The 18,598-nt window shown below is 42.2% G+C and overlaps 1 protein-coding gene across 1 annotated transcript in view; it reads left to right on the top strand.

The window, feature by feature from the left end:
- Positions 1-18,598, top strand: part of GABBR2 (gamma-aminobutyric acid type B receptor subunit 2) — a 659,326-nt gene that overhangs the window by 369,423 nt on the left and 271,305 nt on the right. Inside the window, exons 6-7 of the mRNA XM_056520917.1 lie at positions 1,661-1,849; positions 2,533-2,769. Of these exons, the coding sequence (XP_056376892.1) occupies positions 1,661-1,849; positions 2,533-2,769 (426 nt within the window). The remainder of the gene's footprint in view (positions 1-1,660; positions 1,850-2,532; positions 2,770-18,598) is intronic.

The raw sequence follows: 18,598 nt of genomic DNA, 5'->3' as shown, positions 1-18,598 counted from the left end.
CATAGGTATATGCAGAGTTACACTCCCCCCCCCCCCTTTCCCATAGGTATATGCAGAGCTACCTGCCCCCCTCTTTCCCATAGGTATATACAGAGCTACCCCCCCCCCCCTCTTTCCCATAGGTATATGTAGAGTTACACTATATACCTAAGGATGTCCGGGCATGCTGGCAGTTGTAGTGTTGCAACAGCTGGAGGCTCCCTGGTTAGGAAACACTGGGTTAGGCCTTAAGGCAGTGTTTGCCAACCTGGGCACCTCCAGCTGTTGCAAAACTGCAACTCCCAGCATGCCTAGACAGCCAAAGGCTCTCCGAGCATGCTGGCAGTTGTACTTTTGCAACAGCTGGAGGCTCCCTGGTTGGGAAACACTGGGTTAGGCTTTAAGGCAGTGTTTGCCAAGCCAGGCGCCTCTAGCTATTGCAAAACTACAACTACCAGCATGCCTAGATAGCCAAAGGCTCTCCGGGCATGCTGGTAGTTGTAGTGTTGCAGCAGCTGGAGGCTCCCTGGTTGGGAAACACTGGGTTAGGCCTTAAGGCAGTGTTTGCCAACCCAGGCGCCTCCAGCTATTGCAAAACTACAACTCTCAGCATGCCTAGACAGCCAAAGGCTGTCCGGGCATGCTGGCAGTTGTACTTTTGCAACAGCTGAAGCCTGGAGACTCCCTGGTTGGGAAACACTGGGTTAGGCTTTTAGGCAGTGTTTGCCAACCCAGGTGCCTCCAGCTATTGCAAAACTACAACTCCCAGCATGCCTAGACAGCCAAAGGCTCTCCCGGCATGCTGGCAGTTGTAGTGTTGCAACAGCTGGAGGCTCCCTGGTTGGGAAACACTGGGTTAGGCCTTAAGGCAGTGTTTGCAAACCCAGGCGCCTCCAGCTATTGCAAAACTACAACTCACAGCATGCCTAGACAGCCAAAGGGGTTGAAGGGGGAGGTAGAAGGGGGGCATGCAGGTGGGGGGATTACCTATATGGTGGTGGGTGATGGGAGGGAGGCCATGCAGGTGGGTAGCTGGTTACCTGTACGTCCACAGTACCGGGAGGCCTGGCGCTGCAACATTCTGCTGGAGGGCGCATGCTCATCTCCAGCGCGCTCCTCTCTGCCGCCACCACGTCTCACGCGTCAACACTAACGTGATGACGCTTCTCCTAGGCAGCCACAGCGGTTCTGTAGGGCCGCACGCCGCAGGCTGCCTGGGAGGTAAGGAAAGGGGGGGCGTGGGGGTTGAGGGCACGGCTCTGGGTGGGGGGGTGTTTACGGGCAGACACAGAGCGCGGGCGGCGGCAAACAGCGCAAGCGCTGCGGCGGCAAAGTGTTAAAAAAAAAAACACCAAAAAAAACTTTAATTTTGCGGCGGCGGGTCAGTCCGCCCCTGGCACCCCCCTTGAGAGTGGCACCCGGGGCGGGCCGCCCCCCGCGCCCCCCCCCCCAGGTACGCCACTGGTGATCCCATGACCAAATTAGAGTAATAAAACACATGGATGCCAAAGCGCTCGATAATACAAATGGCGCTGTGGGACTAGTGATGGTTAGTGCATGATATAGGCAAAAATAAAACCTGGAGTGCTTCTTTACTATGAAGATTTAGAGTTAATTTTTTTCCAAGTTTTGTTGTTCGTTTTTTTTTTTACTTTTATTGTATATGTTTCATCATTTATAGGCTTATAATGAAGAAATGTATGGCAGTAAATATCAATGGATAATCCCTGGATGGTATCAAGCACTATGGTGGCAGCAGGCCAATTCCTCCATCTGTTCAAGTAAAAATCTACTCACTGCCATGGAAGGATATGTTGGAGTGGATTTTGAACCTCTTAGCACAAAAAATATCAAGACTATATCAGGACGGGTAAGTTTTTTATTACAAGCATAATTGTCTACCAATGAAATATATCACAACTACAATACATTATGAAATGCTACATAAATATATATTTTATTTCTATCAATCAAACTGTAATAATAGTAAATATACAATGGAGGATTTACTAAGACTAGAATTTCACATGCCATTCTTTAGTAAAGCCCCAGCAACCGTAACATTCAGCCAAATCATTAAGAGGGTGCCGCCTCTTAATGAATCAAGCGTTCCTGTTCCTGCCCCACATGATGTACTTCAAGCTGGGGTAGATTTCAGTTTGCTCATACATAATGTAATAAATTAGACGCAAGATTTGGCCACACCCCATTTTACACCATGTCCATTGATTTTAAAACTGGCATGAGTGGTGTAAATAGGACAAAAAGTTGCACATTTTTGTGCAAAGAAAGTGCTTACACAAAGATCGGCAACTTTTCTATGCCTAAAAAAGCAAAATAAATCACCCCAAATGTACTTTTAATAGTTATGTGATTATTGTGATTAATCAAGGACAAAGCCACAAACTATACAAGTCTGACAAAACATACAGTATATGGCTGCATTAAATCAAATCATATTTTTGAGTAGTGCTACTTTAAAAAAGATTTGAGGACAATGTGTATTTTCTTTTGAGAACTACAGGAATATTCAAATTGTTTTTCTTTATTTAGACCCCCCAACAGTATGAAAAAGAATACAACGAAAAGAGGTCAGATGTGGAGCCCAGTAAATTTCATGGTTATGCTTATGATGGAATATGGGTAATAGCCAAGACACTACACAGAGCAATGGAATATCTGAACGCCACCAATCGACATCAAAGCATTCAAGATTTTAACTATACGAACCACAAGCTTGGAAAAATTTTCCTTGATGCAATGAATGAAACAAACTTCTTTGGCGTAACAGTAAGTAAATTTCTTTCTATAGAAAGGATATGTGGGATGTGTAGAATGGGATGGCTTTAAATTAATTTGTATCGTCTATATACTTGCAGCTATATAGAATGGGGAAAAAAGTATTTAGTCAGCCACCAATTATGCAAGTTGTCCCACTTAAAAAGATGAGAGAGGCCTGTAATTTTCATCATGGGTATACCTCATGTATGAGAGACATAATGACAAAAAAAAATAGGATCACATAGGATCACATTGTCTGACTTTTAAAGAATTTATTTGTAAATTATGGTGGAAAACTTTTGTTATGTACCCTTTGTTGGCAATGCCAGAGGTCAAACATTTTCTGTTCTTACACACTGTTGCTGGTATTTTGGCCCATTCCTCCATGCAGATCTCCTCTAGAGCAGTGATGTTTTGGGGCTCTCGCTGGACAAAAAGAAATTTCAACTCCCTGCAAAGGTTTTCTATGGGGTTGAGATCTGGAGACTGGCTATGCCACTCCAGGACCTTGAAATGCTTCTTATGAAGCCACTCCTTCGTTGCCCGGGTGGTGTGTTTGGGATCATTGTCATGCTGAAAGACCCAGACAAAATCTCCTAATACATGGCCCCAATTATTCTTTCCTTTACACAGATCCATTCTTCTGGTCCCTATTGCTGAAAAACAAAGAAAAACCTCCAAACCCCAGTCACCAGAGTGACGGGGTAAAAAACCCCTATTGAAAGTTCCCTCCCTAACTGTAATATATAAAACTTCACTTTTATATATTACAGTTAGGGAGGGAACTTTCAATAGGGTTTTTTTTACCCCGTCACTCTGGTGACTGGGGTTTGGAGGTTTTTCTTGGTTTATTTAACCCCTTTTCCCGCCCTGGGCATTAAAGTTTTTATTGCTGAAAAACAGCTCCAAAGCATGATGGGGGATATTTATCAAAGCTGTCTATGTCCCGCATCAATATAGACCAAACTACAGAGGGTTAGGCTGGTCTATTGTGCGCCTAATTTATCAAAAGGCGCAAGGCTCTTGATAAATTCTGTGCACAGACTTCGTGATCTATGCTTTAGACTGTATTTAAACCTGCTCCAACATGGTCTGACATTTCGGCGTACTTTCAGCCGATGCGACTTGTCGCTGAAAAGTCACTTTTGATAAATTCAGCACCAATGCATTTTCCAATGCATTTCTGTCTAAAATAGACAAGCATGCATCATGTTCTAAAAATCCTCTAAAGCAAAAGTCGTAAAAAAAAGTCGCACATATTTAGACTGGTGTTTCCTGTCTAAATTTGTCGTACAGAAAATCTCAGTCTAAATCCTTTGATAAATATCCCCCCGATGTGTTTACCCCCATGCTTCACAGTAGGTATGGTGTTCTTTGGATGCAACTTAGCATTCTTTCTCCTCCAAACACAAGTTGAGTTTTTACCAAAAGGTTCTACTTTGATTTCATCTGACCAAATGACATTATCCCAATCCTCTTATGGATCATCCAAATGCTCTCTAGCAAACTTCAGACAGGCCCGGACATGTATTGGATTAAGCAGGGGGACACGTCTGGCACTGCAGGATTTGAGTCCCTGGCGGCGTAGTGTGTTCCTGATGGTAGCCTTTGTTACTTTGGTCTCAGCTCTCTGCGGGTCATTCACTAGGTCCCCCCATGTGGTTCTGGGATTTTTGCTCACCGTTCTTGTGATCATTTAGACACCACGGGGTGAGATCTTGCATGGAGCCCCAGATCGAGGGAGATTATCAGCGGTCTTGTATGTCTTTCATTTTCTAATGATTACTCCCACAGTTGATTTCTTCACAACATGCTGCTTGCCTATTGCAGATTCAGTCTTCCCAGCCTGGTACAGGTCTACAATTTTGTTTCTGGTGTCCTTAGCTCTTTAGTCTTGGACATAGTGGAATTTGGAATGTGACTGTTTGAGGTTGTGGACAGGTGTTTTTTATACTGATAACAAGTTCAAACAGGTGCCATTAATACAGGTAATGAGTGGAGGACAGAGGAGACTCTTAAAGAATTTACAGGTCTGTGAGCCAGAAATCTTGCTTGTTTGTAGGTGACCAAATACTTATTTTACAGAGGAATTTACCAATTAAGTAATTAGAAATCCTACAGTGCGATTCCGTGTATTCTCCCCCCCCCCCCCATTCTGTCTCTCTCATAGTTGAAGTGTACCTATGATGAAAACTACAGGCCTCTCTCATCCTTTTTAAGTGGGAGAACTTGCACAATTGGTGGCAATTGGTCCGCTATTGAGAGAAAATCTGAGTGATATTACAGCATTATCTCCCAGTGCCATTTAATCACCCCTTATCACCCCCCTGTACCATGTCATACCCCTCCAATGCCACTTTATTCCTCTCCCCTTGAACCCCCTGTGCCATTTCATTCTCCCTGTATACCCTGTGCCACTTTATTCCCTCTGAACCAAATCACCCCCCCTTTATTTCTCCCTGTGCCATTAGATTTCCCCTTTATCCCCTATACCACTTTATTCCCCCTGTGCCAAATCATACCCCACCCCTTGTGCCACATCACTTTTCCCTCCTCCCCTGTTGTTCTTCGTATATAGCCAGCAGGCTCAGGTGCAGGTTTTTTTTAAGCGGGTTTGACATTTTCCTGAAGTCCTCTGTGCTGCACTACGGGAACGGGGTAGTGATGTCAGGAGCGCCACTCGTCAGTTTCCGCAACTGCCGCTGCTTACAGCCTCTCAGTGAGTGCAGCGCAGAGGACCTCAGGAGAGCATACAACCCACTGAGAGCCCCTGCACCTGAGCCTGCTGGTCAGGTAAGAAGTACAACAGGGGGAGGAGGGAAGGGAAAAGGTGATGTGGCACAAGGGGTGAGGGGTGATGAATTGGCTCAGGGGAAATAAAGTGGCACACAGGGATAAAGGGGGATGAAATAGCACAGGTGGGATAAAGGGGGAAAGAAATGGCACAGGGTGCGATGAATTTGCCCAGAGGGTAATAAAGGGGAAATTAAATAGCACAGGGGGGAATAAAAGGGAAATTATGTGGCACTGGGGGTGATAAATGGGGGGTTGATTTGACACAGGGGGATTAAAGTGGCTCAGGGGAGGGCGATGTGGCCAACGTAAAGAAGCTGGAGATGACTGTTTAAACATTGGTCTTCTGTTTCTGATCTGGGGTTGCTGCAGGGGGGGGGGTGTAGCAGGGGCCAGGGCCCCCTGGGGTATTGGCTGTACCCCCTGATAGCAGCCCTGTGTACAAGGTAGGCACATAAACCTGGTTGTCCCAAAGTGGGAGTGTTTTGTCCCCTATTGGGTGTGTTCAAATCCGCTATTTGGAATGCCCCCTAGTCGGAGGGTGCATATACATTAAGTCTTATGGGAGACTCTGCCGGGGATAAAAAAAAAAAAACTGTACGCTATTGGGAGGTGGCCCCTATTGGGAGGTGTCGGCTAAGGGAGATTTTGTATCTAAATATTTGTATTATCTGTATTATCAGGATATCAGGATGAAGAGCAATGAACAATGAATCATATGACAATTCATGTTTTTGTTTTGTTTTTTTGTATCTGTTTTTTATGACTGTTGTGGTTGAAAAACATCCCTTGTTTTATTCATTTTGGCTGTTTTACCAATCCTTTAAAACTTGGTGAGAATGAGCTAAACTAGGGTAAAAGAAGATGCTCTCTGTTCTAATCCTAGCATGTCTAATGCCAATGTCACATGGAATATTGCATAGTCCTCTGTCAACTGTCATTCTTTTGGCATTACAGTCACACTTTTCAGATTTCTAAAATAGGAAATTAAATAGGTGCGCTGTATCCTTACACATTTCACATGGTAATCTCATGATATTAGTGCCAATGATTTATGTCTTTACATGTTTAAAGTGTACCTATATGTTAACAAATCTCCTGACCTAAGTCAAGGTCTGGCTGCTGAGATCCCCACCAATCATTAGAACGAAGAATAAAGCGCTTGCCTCAGAGCTGTGTCCTTTCATTTCTGTTCTTCTTCCTGAGGAAACTCTTACTCTGTCTGTACTCTGCTGTACAAGGAAAACAGAGCAGAAATGAAGGGACACCATACTTAGAACAAAAGGACACAAGTGCCCGCCTAACACTTGGTGAAGGTCTCAGCAGCTGGACCCCCACTGTTCACAGCTACTGATGTATCTCTAAGACATCCTAAAACGAAGCCTATGCTGAGGCTGAAATGTAAAACATGGACTTTTGGGATGTCTTTTTTTTACCATGAAGTGAATAAAAATGTAAGTTTTTGTCAGTTGATGCTGTCAGTTTATGCTTTTTTGGATGTTATTTAAGTATGGGACCATTGGCTTGTTGACCTGCATTACCGTAACTTAAGCAATCAAAATACAGAAAGTAAAGAAATACATGCAGCACTTACTCAGGTGAGAGCACCACCGTAGTGTACCATGCGGATTTGGTTCACACTTGAGTCCCAGGTACACAGAACTATCTTTGTGATGGTGCAGACCCTTACCTTCTACACAGTGGACCAAGTTAAGGAAGCGATACCTCTATTTTGTGCTGTTTAGGTACTCTTTAATTTTGTTTAACCATTCTCTGTAGGCCTCAAAGTGATGTGCCTTGCTGAGAAAACCTCTAAAGCTAGGGCTTTTCTCAATAGAGGCAGGGATGCTAGGTACGTCAGGTCTGTGCATTTAGTGCTGGCAGGTACAAGTATGCCCACACCTACATCAGCTGATGCTTATGAAGCTATTGAAGCAGTTATGTGGGTCAAAATGTCTCTATCAATTAGTTGGGGAGTAAAGTCCTTGTTGTAGCCCTTAGGAAAAAGCCTTTATGGTCTGTTCACTTGCGCGGATTTGCGGTCAAACTCGCAACGTGTTTATCGCCGCAAGTTTAAATGAGAGCAGGCTCTCCATGGGCTTTCAACAGCAGATTTTCGGCAGCGGTTGAATATCCACCGCTTTTAAAAATCCGCCGCAGACCCTATTGACTTCATTGGGGTCTGCAGCGGATTTCCCACAGCAGAGAGCCTCTCCCCATTTAAACTTGCAGCAGGAAACATGAGATTGAAAGTAAATATGCTCCTGTGAACGCACCGTTGAGGTAGGGTCACATGTGCCTTATTTTGTTGTGTATTGTCCTACCCATTAAAGTCAAAGGGTAGCAAAATCAGCTGCATACTCAGCAAAATTGGGCATGTGTGACCCTACCCTTAAAGTGTTAAAAATTAACTGCATCTATATTAAGTGGGAGACATTGTTCTGTGTTAAACCTGATGGTTTCCTAATGTACTTGTGTCCAATAGCCATCGGGGCAGTATGAACTTTCAACCTACTGAACCTAACACAATGCTTATAAATGTTTGCTTTTCCATGCTCTGACAACATAACGTATGGTCAGTGCTGCTGTTTAGAGCTTAGAAAGCTACACAGGGAGGCTCCTCAGGACTTGGATTAATGACCTATAATACTTTCTCTACCTTCATGATGAAAGATTCTTGTGTCAGTCATTTTTTAGCTCCTGTAAAAAATGGAAGCATAAAGCCTCTTTCAGGGTTGTATTCTGCATGTGTTGGCATAGTATTCCCCCCCCCGGATGTATTCATGCTGATATTCTGCATGTTATTTTCTTGATAATTTCATACAAACTCTGTATATTGTTCTGTATGCAGCACATTCCAAATGCTTTTCCCTCATAAAACACTAATTTATTTGCTTCTAGGAAGTAATGTGGTGTTTCATACCATATGAAAGAGAACGGACTACAGTAGAGCGTTTAAAGGAGTACACAAGGGTTCCAACTGCTGGGCCGCCCCACGATCTCCTGCACTGCACCCCAGCAGTCTGCAGAAACGTAGTGTGTCAACCTGCCATATCTCTATGAGAGAGATGGAGATACCCGAACCCAGTATCTCTGGCTTTCCCATTTTATTTTTATTTTATTTTATTTATTTATATAGCGCCTACAGATACATGGAGGTGTCGGCCACCACTTCGTGCGGGGGTCGACATGCCCCTTTCCTGGCGACTGCTGGGGTGCCATACAGGAGATCACAGGGGGTCTCAGCGGTGAGACCCTCCGTGATCAGAGATTTATCCCTTATCCTTTAGATAGGGGATACGTTTTTCTGCACTGGAGTTCTCCTTTAAAGGGAACATGTCACCAGATTTTGGCAACACAGGCAAATATATATGGTAAAATAAGGTTTCTTAAAAGGTCACAGTGTGCTCCTTGGAGTCCACAAGTGCCAAAAAGGAAGTTTAAATGGGCATGATTAAACATGATTTTTAATATTTGATTCCTTATGCCAAAGAAATAACTTTTGTAATTGGCTTCCAATAAAAAAGTAAACTTAAAAAGTAAGTAACTTAAACTTAAAAAGTATACATACTTCTGGCCACCAGGGATCTCCTTTCTTGGCCAGAACACATTCTGTCTGGTCAAAATATCAGATTTTGGTCTCCTGCTTGCAATAGCAAAAGTCCAAACTCAGGAAGTGCTTCTCTGCACTGAGCTTGGTTGACAGCTGCAAAGAGCCTCACTGACAGCTGCATGGATGGACTAAAAGCTGCACAGAGCCTCACTGAAAGAAGCACAGACTGAAAGCTACTGCACATAGCTTGAGGTCTTCTAATCATCACAGCACTGCAACCATGTGAGGACGGAAGTGGTCCCCCCCCCCCCCCCCCCCCCCCCAGCAGGCTTCAGTGATGTCATGCCTGCTGGGAAACACCCACTTTCTTCTGCTGGGAGATTTCACTATGTGAGCAAGAAGAAAGGTATAATACAGAGCTTTTTAAAGCTTTGAAAGGGTGGGAGGAGTGTTGGGAGTAGTTAGGAAACATAGCCTGAGCTAGTTTAGAAAAGTTTATTCCATATGCACCATATGGTAATCAGGTGCAAGTAGTATTTGGGTGTGCAGTATTCTAATGTAGTCACGACGCTCCAGCCTGTAACCATATCCACTCAGGAGCGATTGACAGCCCTGGCACTGCTGACTTCACGGCACTGCTCTCTATCTTGCGCTGGAATTGAAGCCACACTATCCCTGGGCATAATTCTGGGCTGGCGTGGGGCTCCAGTGAGCAGAGAGAGCAGAGCAACTTGCCAGTTCTATATATGTGACAATGTGGCAATTTATCAAAGCCTGTGAAGAAAAAGAGTAGTACAGTTACCCATAACAACTTATCAGATTGCTACTTATTTTACATTTTTTTTTAAAGGCCTCTGAAAAAAACACTTATTGGTTGCTATGGGCAAATGGGCAACTTTTCCTCAAAGAGTTGAGCAGCGAAAAACAGTGCATGTCCAATTAGTTTTTTCTCTCTGCTCAACTCATATGAAATACCGGATCCCCAAAGGACCTTAGTTAAGTCAATGGGATACGTTGGGACGCGGCACTGTCAATTGTGCTCCAATTTGTTCTGGGTCCATTAGGCACACAAAAAAAAAGTCGAAAAGAACCATAACCGGTAAGAGCACAACATGGCAACACCTTATTTATGGTAAAATCTTCTTCCTCATCATCCCTGGGGGACGTTCCTGCCTGCAGGGATGGTGAGTACATGGAGTAAAAAATCGTCCCCTGATGGCCCCCTAAGTAGTCATCTGGGTGGGATGCTCACCTAGTCCCACTACTCCAGCTGTAATCATGCCACCCTCTGCGTGATTGACAGCCAGAGCACGGCCCACATCATCAATCTGCTCCATCTGCTAAGGGAGCAGAGCATTGATGAGTGCTGTCAAATGACACCAAGGGGGCGTGATTACAGCCAGAGAAGACGGGCTAGGTAAGTATAGCTCCCTGCTCAGGGGACAACTTATGGGGCCATTGGGAAACACTTTCTGACTTCAGATCCTCACCATGCAGGAAGGAACATCTCCCAGGGATTGTGAAGAAGATTTTACCATATAAAAGGCATTGCCATGCTTTATAAATGGTAAAATCCCATCACAGGTTCCCCTGAAATGGAACCTGTCAGGTAATCTCTCATACCTTATTTGAGAACAGCATATGATAGTGGGAAAGGAACTGATATCTCTGAAATATAGGTTTATGTGATATGTAGTAGGGTTTCTGAAGAAATCCTGACAGGACTCCTTGGAGACATAGTAAGAGTTCGGCTTACACTGATATAGGGAAAGCTATCACACTGTGTGGGCGCAATAAGCAGGACTCTCACTGTCTATCCTAAAAGTCCTGATAGCATAAATTCCTCGACAGGTTCACTTTATGACAGAACCATGTCAAAAGAAGAAAAAGTGAGTTTTTTTTAAATCTTATTTGTTTTGTTATTAATTAATTTAAAAAAAGAAAAACACACAATGAACTACTAATAAATTAAAGAAAACAACTGAAACACCAACACTCTAAATAATGACAGTACCAGGGATCATGCAGGACATCCTCTGGTGTTGTAGTTAACTAAATCTATTTTAAACCAACATATATGTTCCTCCAGGCAATGTTGTGTCTGGTGTACTACTATCGGATTCCAGTTTATATATATATTAGCCTGGATTCTTGGAGTAGGACACCTATTCCATTGCTCAGTTGAATGTAACTAAAACAGTGGAGCTGTATGACTGTAGATGTGATAGAGTTAGACTGCCATGGGAGTCACTTTAATGAGTTGAATCTATAACATTCCTTAGGGACATTTTCCTTTCGGAAATGTTCCATACACTTCAATTTTATATGTGCCTTGTGGCAGACCTGACTCTTGTATAAAAGACTCTTTGCTAATTTTGACATTAATTTATTTGACAGCCATTTTGCAGCTTCTTGTCCTTCAAACATGTCTTTCTTTAATAGAATTTTGTTTACTAGGCCTTATGTTATCTTTCTTTTATGCTAGTTCAGAAAAATAACAAGATGCCAAAGCAGTTTGTCAAAATTTTATTATTTTGTTCAGCCTTTAGGCTTATATTTTTTGCCTAAACATGGAAAAGCAAGAACTCAGAAGGATGTAGGATATACTACTGAGAATATATTACTAAGTCATGGAAACAGACAATACCACCTATGATAATGGACACTGTACTTACCGCTTCCAAATTGCAGGAAATTGGGATGAAGGGGACTCACAATCACAAAAATCTGTGGAAATTGTTTTTACTGTACAGTACTGAAGTGTACTGTTCAGTTAAAGAAAGGACATTTCCCATATACTGTAACAATAATATATAAAACAACATATGCATTAGATTGGCAGCATACTACTCTCTTCTGTGTCAGGCTACAAAATCAGCAGATTCAAAATTGCAGATTCAGTCTTCCCAGCCTGGTGCAGGTCTACAATTTTGTTTCTGGTGTCCTTCGACAGCTCTTTGTCTTGGCCATAGTGGAGTTTGGAGTGTAACTGTTTGAAATTGTTTTCAGTATAAGACACCTGTCCACAACCTCAAACAGGTTCCATTAATACAAGTAACGAGTGGAGGACAGAGAAGACTCTTAAAGAAGAAGTTAAAGGTCTGTGAGAGCCAGAAATCTTGCTTTTTTGTAGGTGACCAAATACTTATTTTACCGAGGAATTTACCAATTAATTCATTAGAAATCCTACAATGTGATTTGCTGTATTCTTTCCCCCATTGTCTCTTATAGTTAAGGTATATCTATGATGAAAATTACAGGACTCCTTCATCTTTTTAAGTAGGAGAACTTGCACAATTGGTGGCTGACTAAATACTTTTTGCCCCACCATCTCTCTCTCTCTCTATCTATCTATCTATATATAGTCCAAATTAAGAAGTGAAATTGTCTAATAGCTACAAAACTGTGCCCAGAAAAAGAGACTGCTGAAAAAAAATCAAATGCCTTAAGATATATTTTCTAGTCAATCAGCAATGTAAAATAGTTCTTGCAGAGGACCTCCATATAAAAATTAGATTTACTGATTTCAAATATTAAAGGGGTAATCCAGCCATAGACATCTTATCCCCTATCCAAAGCATTGGGGATAAGATGTCTGATCACAGGGGGCCCGCCGCTGGAATCCCCTGTGGTCTCCATGCAGCACCCAGCATCCTGTGCCGGGCTGCTGCTCTTGTCGCGAAAAACCTCTGAGTTTCCAGGACTGAAGACGTGACGTCATGCCACACCCCTTGTAATGTCATTCCACGCCCCCTCCATTCATGTCTATGGGAGGGGGCATGACAGCCGCCCGTGATCAGACATATTATGGACCGGAATACCATTTTAACTCTGCCTTTAATTTTATATACATATATCATTTCTATGGTTTAGTTAGCTGTCTGCATAAGTAGCATTGTATGAATGAGGTCATTTTTTCATTTGTAGAATACAGATGTCTTCCATTCAAAGACATTGTCATATATATGTGCTGCTGTCATTTTTATGTAATATTTTGCCAGGGTACATTAAATTATAAGAAATACTTTTAATTATGTGTAGTTTTATGTTGTATGGCTAGAATGGGTAATACTGAAATAGTTTCATGGAGAATTTTGTGCTGAAGAATTTTGAGAACACACTTTCTCAGTCAGTACCTCTGTTAGTAAAACTTGTAAAACTAACTGACTTTGCTTGGAGAGGCTCCAAACTTGTCAGGTCTAATGTTGTTCATTGGATCAATTTTTCATACATCACTGCTCCTCTTCCTGGGCAGACACAATTTCAGTCCTAAACTAGTTTACTTCCTTAGAGAGGTGTTCCAATTGCAGATTCAATTTTGTGAGCAAAGAACATCTGTAACTCTTTCATTTTCAAGAGATAAGCAGCTGTATAACAAAGGATGTTAAAATCTTAGCATTTCTAATTATGACTTTTTGTCATTAGTGATGTCTTTGGATAAAATGCATTTTCTTTATGCAACAAAATACAAGTATCTTTTTTCTTGTGAGTCATGTTGTGTTCTCCTACTGTCAACCTGACTGAATGCTATAGTTTCCTTTCAGCATACACTGACACTATCAGATCCTTGAAATTGTTTATTATTCCCCAATTCATGTAAAACTGCCTTGAACACCCTTTTAGTCCTCATATTCAGTCCCTCAGTACTACTAAGATTGTCGCTTTGACATTGCAGATGTGATCGTGAGTTATGTGCTGCCCACATGAGTCTATGGAGAGGGGAGAGGGAAGAGGGAGATGATGGGAAACCTATCCCATGGCTTGCCAGCTTAGACTGTTTAGTACTGCTCTTCAATCTCTTTCATGCTGCTTCTTCTTCCTAGGAATCATATTGTGATTACAATAAAAAAAACTATATATACATATATATATATATATATATATATATATATATATATATATATATATATATATATATAATATGTAGTATGTATTACATATATACAGTGGGGCAACAAAGTATTTAGTCAGCCACCAATTGTGCAAGTTCTCTCACTTAAAAACATGAGAGGCCTGTCATTTTCATCATAGGTATACCTCAACTATGAGAGACATAATGAGAAAAAAAAAAACATAAATTCACATAGTCTGATTTTTTAATAATTTCTTTGCAAATGATGGTGGGAAATAAGTAGTTGGTTAATAACAAAAGTTTATCTCAATACTTTGTTATATACCCTTTGTTGGCAATGACAGAGGTCAAATGTTTTCTGTAAGTCTTCACAAGGTTTTCACACTGCTGTTGGTATTTTGGCCCATTCCTCCTCTCAGATCTCCTCTAGAGCAGTGATGTTTTGGGGTTGTCGCTGGGCAACACAGACTTTCAACTACCTCCAAAAGTTTTCTATGGGTTTGAGATCTGGAGACTGGCTTGACCACTGCAGGACCTTCAAATGCTTCTTACGAAGCCACTCCTTCCTTGCCCAGGCGGTGTATTTGGGATCATTGTCATGCTGAAAGACCCAGCCACATTTCATCTTCAATGCCCTTGCTAATGGAAGGAGGTTTTTACTCAAAATCTCACGATACACTGCCCCATTCATTCTTTCCTTCTCACGGATCAGTCGTCCTGATCCTTTTGCTGAAAAAAAAGCCCCAAGGCATGATGTTGTACCCCCATGCTTCACAGTAGGTATGGTGTTCTTTGGATGCAACTCAGCATTCTTTCAAACAAGACACGTTTTTACCAAAAAGTTCTACTTTGGTCTCATCTGACCATATGACATTCTCCAAATCCTCTTCTGGATCATCCAAATGCTTTCTAGCAAACCTCAGACGGGCCCGGACATGTACTGGCTTAAACAGGGGGACACGTCTGGCACTGCATGATTTGAGTCCATGGTGGCGTAATGTGTTACTGATGGTAGCCTTTGTTACTTTGGTCCCAGCTCTCTGCAAGTCATTCACTAAGTCCCCCTGTGTGGTTCTGGGATTTTTGCTCACCGTTCTTGATATAATTTTGACACCACGGGGTGAGATCTTGCATGAAGCCCCAGATCGAGGGAAATTATCAGTGGTCTTGTATGTCTTCCATTTTCTAATAATTGTTCCCACGGTTGATTTATTTACACCAAGCTGCTTGCCTATTGCAGATCCAGTCTTCCCAGCCTGGTGCAGGTCTACAATTTTGTTTCTGGTGTCCTTCGACTGCTCTTTGGTCTTGGCCATAGTGGAGTTTGGAGTGTGACTGTTTGAGGTTGTGGACAGGTGTCTTTTATACTGATAACAAGGTCAAACAGGTGCTGTTAATTCAGGTAACAAGTGGAGGACAGAGGAGACTCTTAAAGAAGAAGTTACAGGTCTGTGAGAGCCAGAAATCTTGCTTGTTTGTAGGTGACCAAATACTTATTTTCCACCATAATTTGCAAATAAATTCTTTAAAAATCAGACAATGTGATTTTATGGATTTTTTTCTTCTCACTATGTCTCTCATAGTGGAGGTATACCTATGATGAAAATTACAGTCCTCTTTCATCTTTTTAAGTGGGAGAACTTGCACAATTGGTGGCTGATTAAATACTTTTTTGCCCCACTAGATAGATAGATAGATATATATATATATATATATATATATATATATATATATATATATATATCTATGTGTGTGTGTAATACACTTCACTGCTTCACCAATGGGAGACGACAGCAGGGGAGTGTGTGGGAAGAGCGCACAGGTGGATTACTGAAGCACCATCTTACATTCCCTTAGGTTCCTGAAAACAGCAGCTACATCAACCTTCCGAACCGACCCCCCCCACCCCAGAAAAAAAAAGTGTCTCCTTGGCATTGTTTCCCGCAAGATGATGCCCTAGGCACCTGACCGCGAGCTCCTAGTGGCAAATGCAGCCCTGAGGGCGACCATATTGCCATGCATTCTATAGCTAATATAAAAAGCATAGGGAAAGAGGGACAACCCTGTTGCGTTTAACGATATTGTAAATCAAATTCAAAACCTTTGGCCTTTAATGAGGCCAATGGATTATCTTAAGCTCTTAAGGACCCAGCCATTTTACACCTTAGGACCCGACCATTTTTTGAACATCTGACCACTGTCACTTTAAACAATAAACACTCTGGAATGCTTTTAGTTATCAATCTGATTCCGAGATTGTTTTTTTCATGACATAGTCTACTTTAACATAGTGGTAAAAAAAAATTGTAACTTGCATCCTTTCTTGGTGAAAAATGTGAACATTTTATGAAAATTTTATGATTTCTAACTTTGAAGCTCTCTGTTTGTAAGGAAAATGGATATTCAAAATCTTTTAATTTTTTTTCACATATACAATATGTCTACTTTATGTTTGCATCATAAAATTGACAAGTTTTTACTTTTGGAAGACACCAGAGGGCTTCAAAGTTCAGCAGCAATTTTCCAATTTTTCACAAAATTTCCAAACTCACTATTTTTCAGGGACCAGTTCAGGTTTGAAGTGGATTTGAAGGGTCTTCATCTTAGAAATGCCCCACAAATGACCCCATTATAAAAACTGCACCCCCCCAAAGTATACAAAATGATATTCGGTCAGCCTTTTAACCCTTTAGGTGTTTCACAGGAATAGCAGGAAAGTGAAGGAGAAAATTCACAATCTTCATTTTTTACACTCGCATGTTCTTGTAAACCCAATTTTTGAATTTTTACGAGGGGTAAAAGGAGAAAATGTATACTTATATTTGTAGCCCAATTTCTCTCGAGTAAGCACATACCTCATATGTCTATGTAAAGTGTTCGGTGGGCGCAGTAGAGGGCTCAGAACCGAAAGGAGTGATAAGGGGATTTTGGAGAGTACGTTTTTCTGAAATGGTTTTTGGGGGGCATGTTGCATTTAGGAAGCCCCTATGGTGCCAGAACAGCAAAAAAAAAAACACATGGCATACCATTTTGGAAACTAGACCCCTTGAGGAACGTAACAAGGAATAAAGTGAGCCTTAATACCCCACATGTGTTTCACGACTTTTGCATATGTTAAAAAATAAAATAAAATTTCACTAAAATGTGTGATTCCCCCCAAATTTCACATTTTTGCAAGGGTTAATAGCAGAAAATACCCCCCAAAATTTGTAACCCCATCTCTTCTGAGTATGGAGGTACCCCATAAGTTGACCTGAAGTGCACTACGAGCGAACTACAATGCTCAGAAGAGAAGGAGTCATATTTGGCTTTTTGAGAGCAAATTTTGCTCGGGGGTATGTCCCATATAGGAAGCCCCTATGGTGCCAGGACAGCAAAAAAATACCCACATGGCATATCATTTTGGAAACTAGACCCCTTGAGGAACGTAACAAGGGGTACAGTGAGCATTTACCCCCACTGGTGTCTCTCAGATCTTTGGAACAGTGGTCTGTACAACATTTTTAATTTGCACAGCCCACTGTTCCAAAGATCTGTCAGACACCAGTGGGGGTAAATTCTCACTGGACCCCTCATTACATTCCGTGAAGGGTGTAGTTTCCGAAATGGGGTCACATGTGGGGTTTAGTTTTTTTTGCGTTTGTCAAAACCGCTGTAACAATCAGCCACCCCTGTGCAAATCACCTCAAATGTACATGGCGCACTCTCCCTTCTGGGCCTTGTTGTGCGCCCCCAGAGCACTTTGCGCCCACATATGGGGTATCTCCATAGTCGGGAGAAATTGCATTACAAATTTTGGGGGCTTTTTTCCCTTTTACCTTTTGTCAAAATGAAAAGTATAGGGCAACACCAGCATGTTATTGTAAAAAAATAATTTTTTTACACTAACATGCTGGTGTAGACCCCAACTTCACATTTTCATAAGGGGTGAAAGGAGAAAAAGTCCCCCAAAATTTGTTAGGCAATTTCTCCCGAGTACGGCGATACCCCATATGTGACCCTATACTGTTGCCTTGAAATACGACAGGGCTCCAAAGTGAGAGCGCAATGCGCATTTGAAGCCTAAATTAGGGATTTGCATAGGGGTGGACATAGGGGTATTCTACGCCAGTGATTCCCAAACAGGGTGCCTCCAGCTGTTGCAAAACTCCCAGCATGCTTGGACAGTCAACGGCTGTCCAGCAATACTGGGAGTTGTTGTTTTGCAACAGCTGGAGGCTCCATTTTGGAAACAGTGGCGTACCAGACGTTTTTCATTTTTATTGGGGGAGGGGGGCTGTGTAGGGGTATGTGTATATGTAGTGTTTTTTACATTTTATTTTATTTTGTGGTAGTGTAGTGTAGTGTTTTTAGGGTACAGTCACATGGGCGGGGGGTTACAGCGAGTTTGAGCTGCCGCGCAAATTTTGCTGAATCGCAAACTTGCAGCCTGATACTCACTGTAAGCCCCTGCCCATGTGAAAGTCCCCTGTACATTCACAGGGGGGGACCTCCAGCTGTTGCAAAACTACAACTCCCAGCATGCACAGTCTATCAGTGCATGCTGGTAGTTATAGTTTTGCAACAGCTGGAGGAACACGGGTTGGGAAACACTGAGTTAGGAAACAGACAATGTTTCCCAACCAGTGTGCCACCAGTTG

This window comes from Hyla sarda, chromosome 5, assembly GCF_029499605.1.
Source record: "Hyla sarda isolate aHylSar1 chromosome 5, aHylSar1.hap1, whole genome shotgun sequence".
Taxonomy (NCBI): domain Eukaryota; kingdom Metazoa; phylum Chordata; class Amphibia; order Anura; family Hylidae; genus Hyla; species Hyla sarda.
Note: the sequence above shows the minus strand (reverse complement) of the source record. Positions and strands in the feature narration are given on the sequence as shown.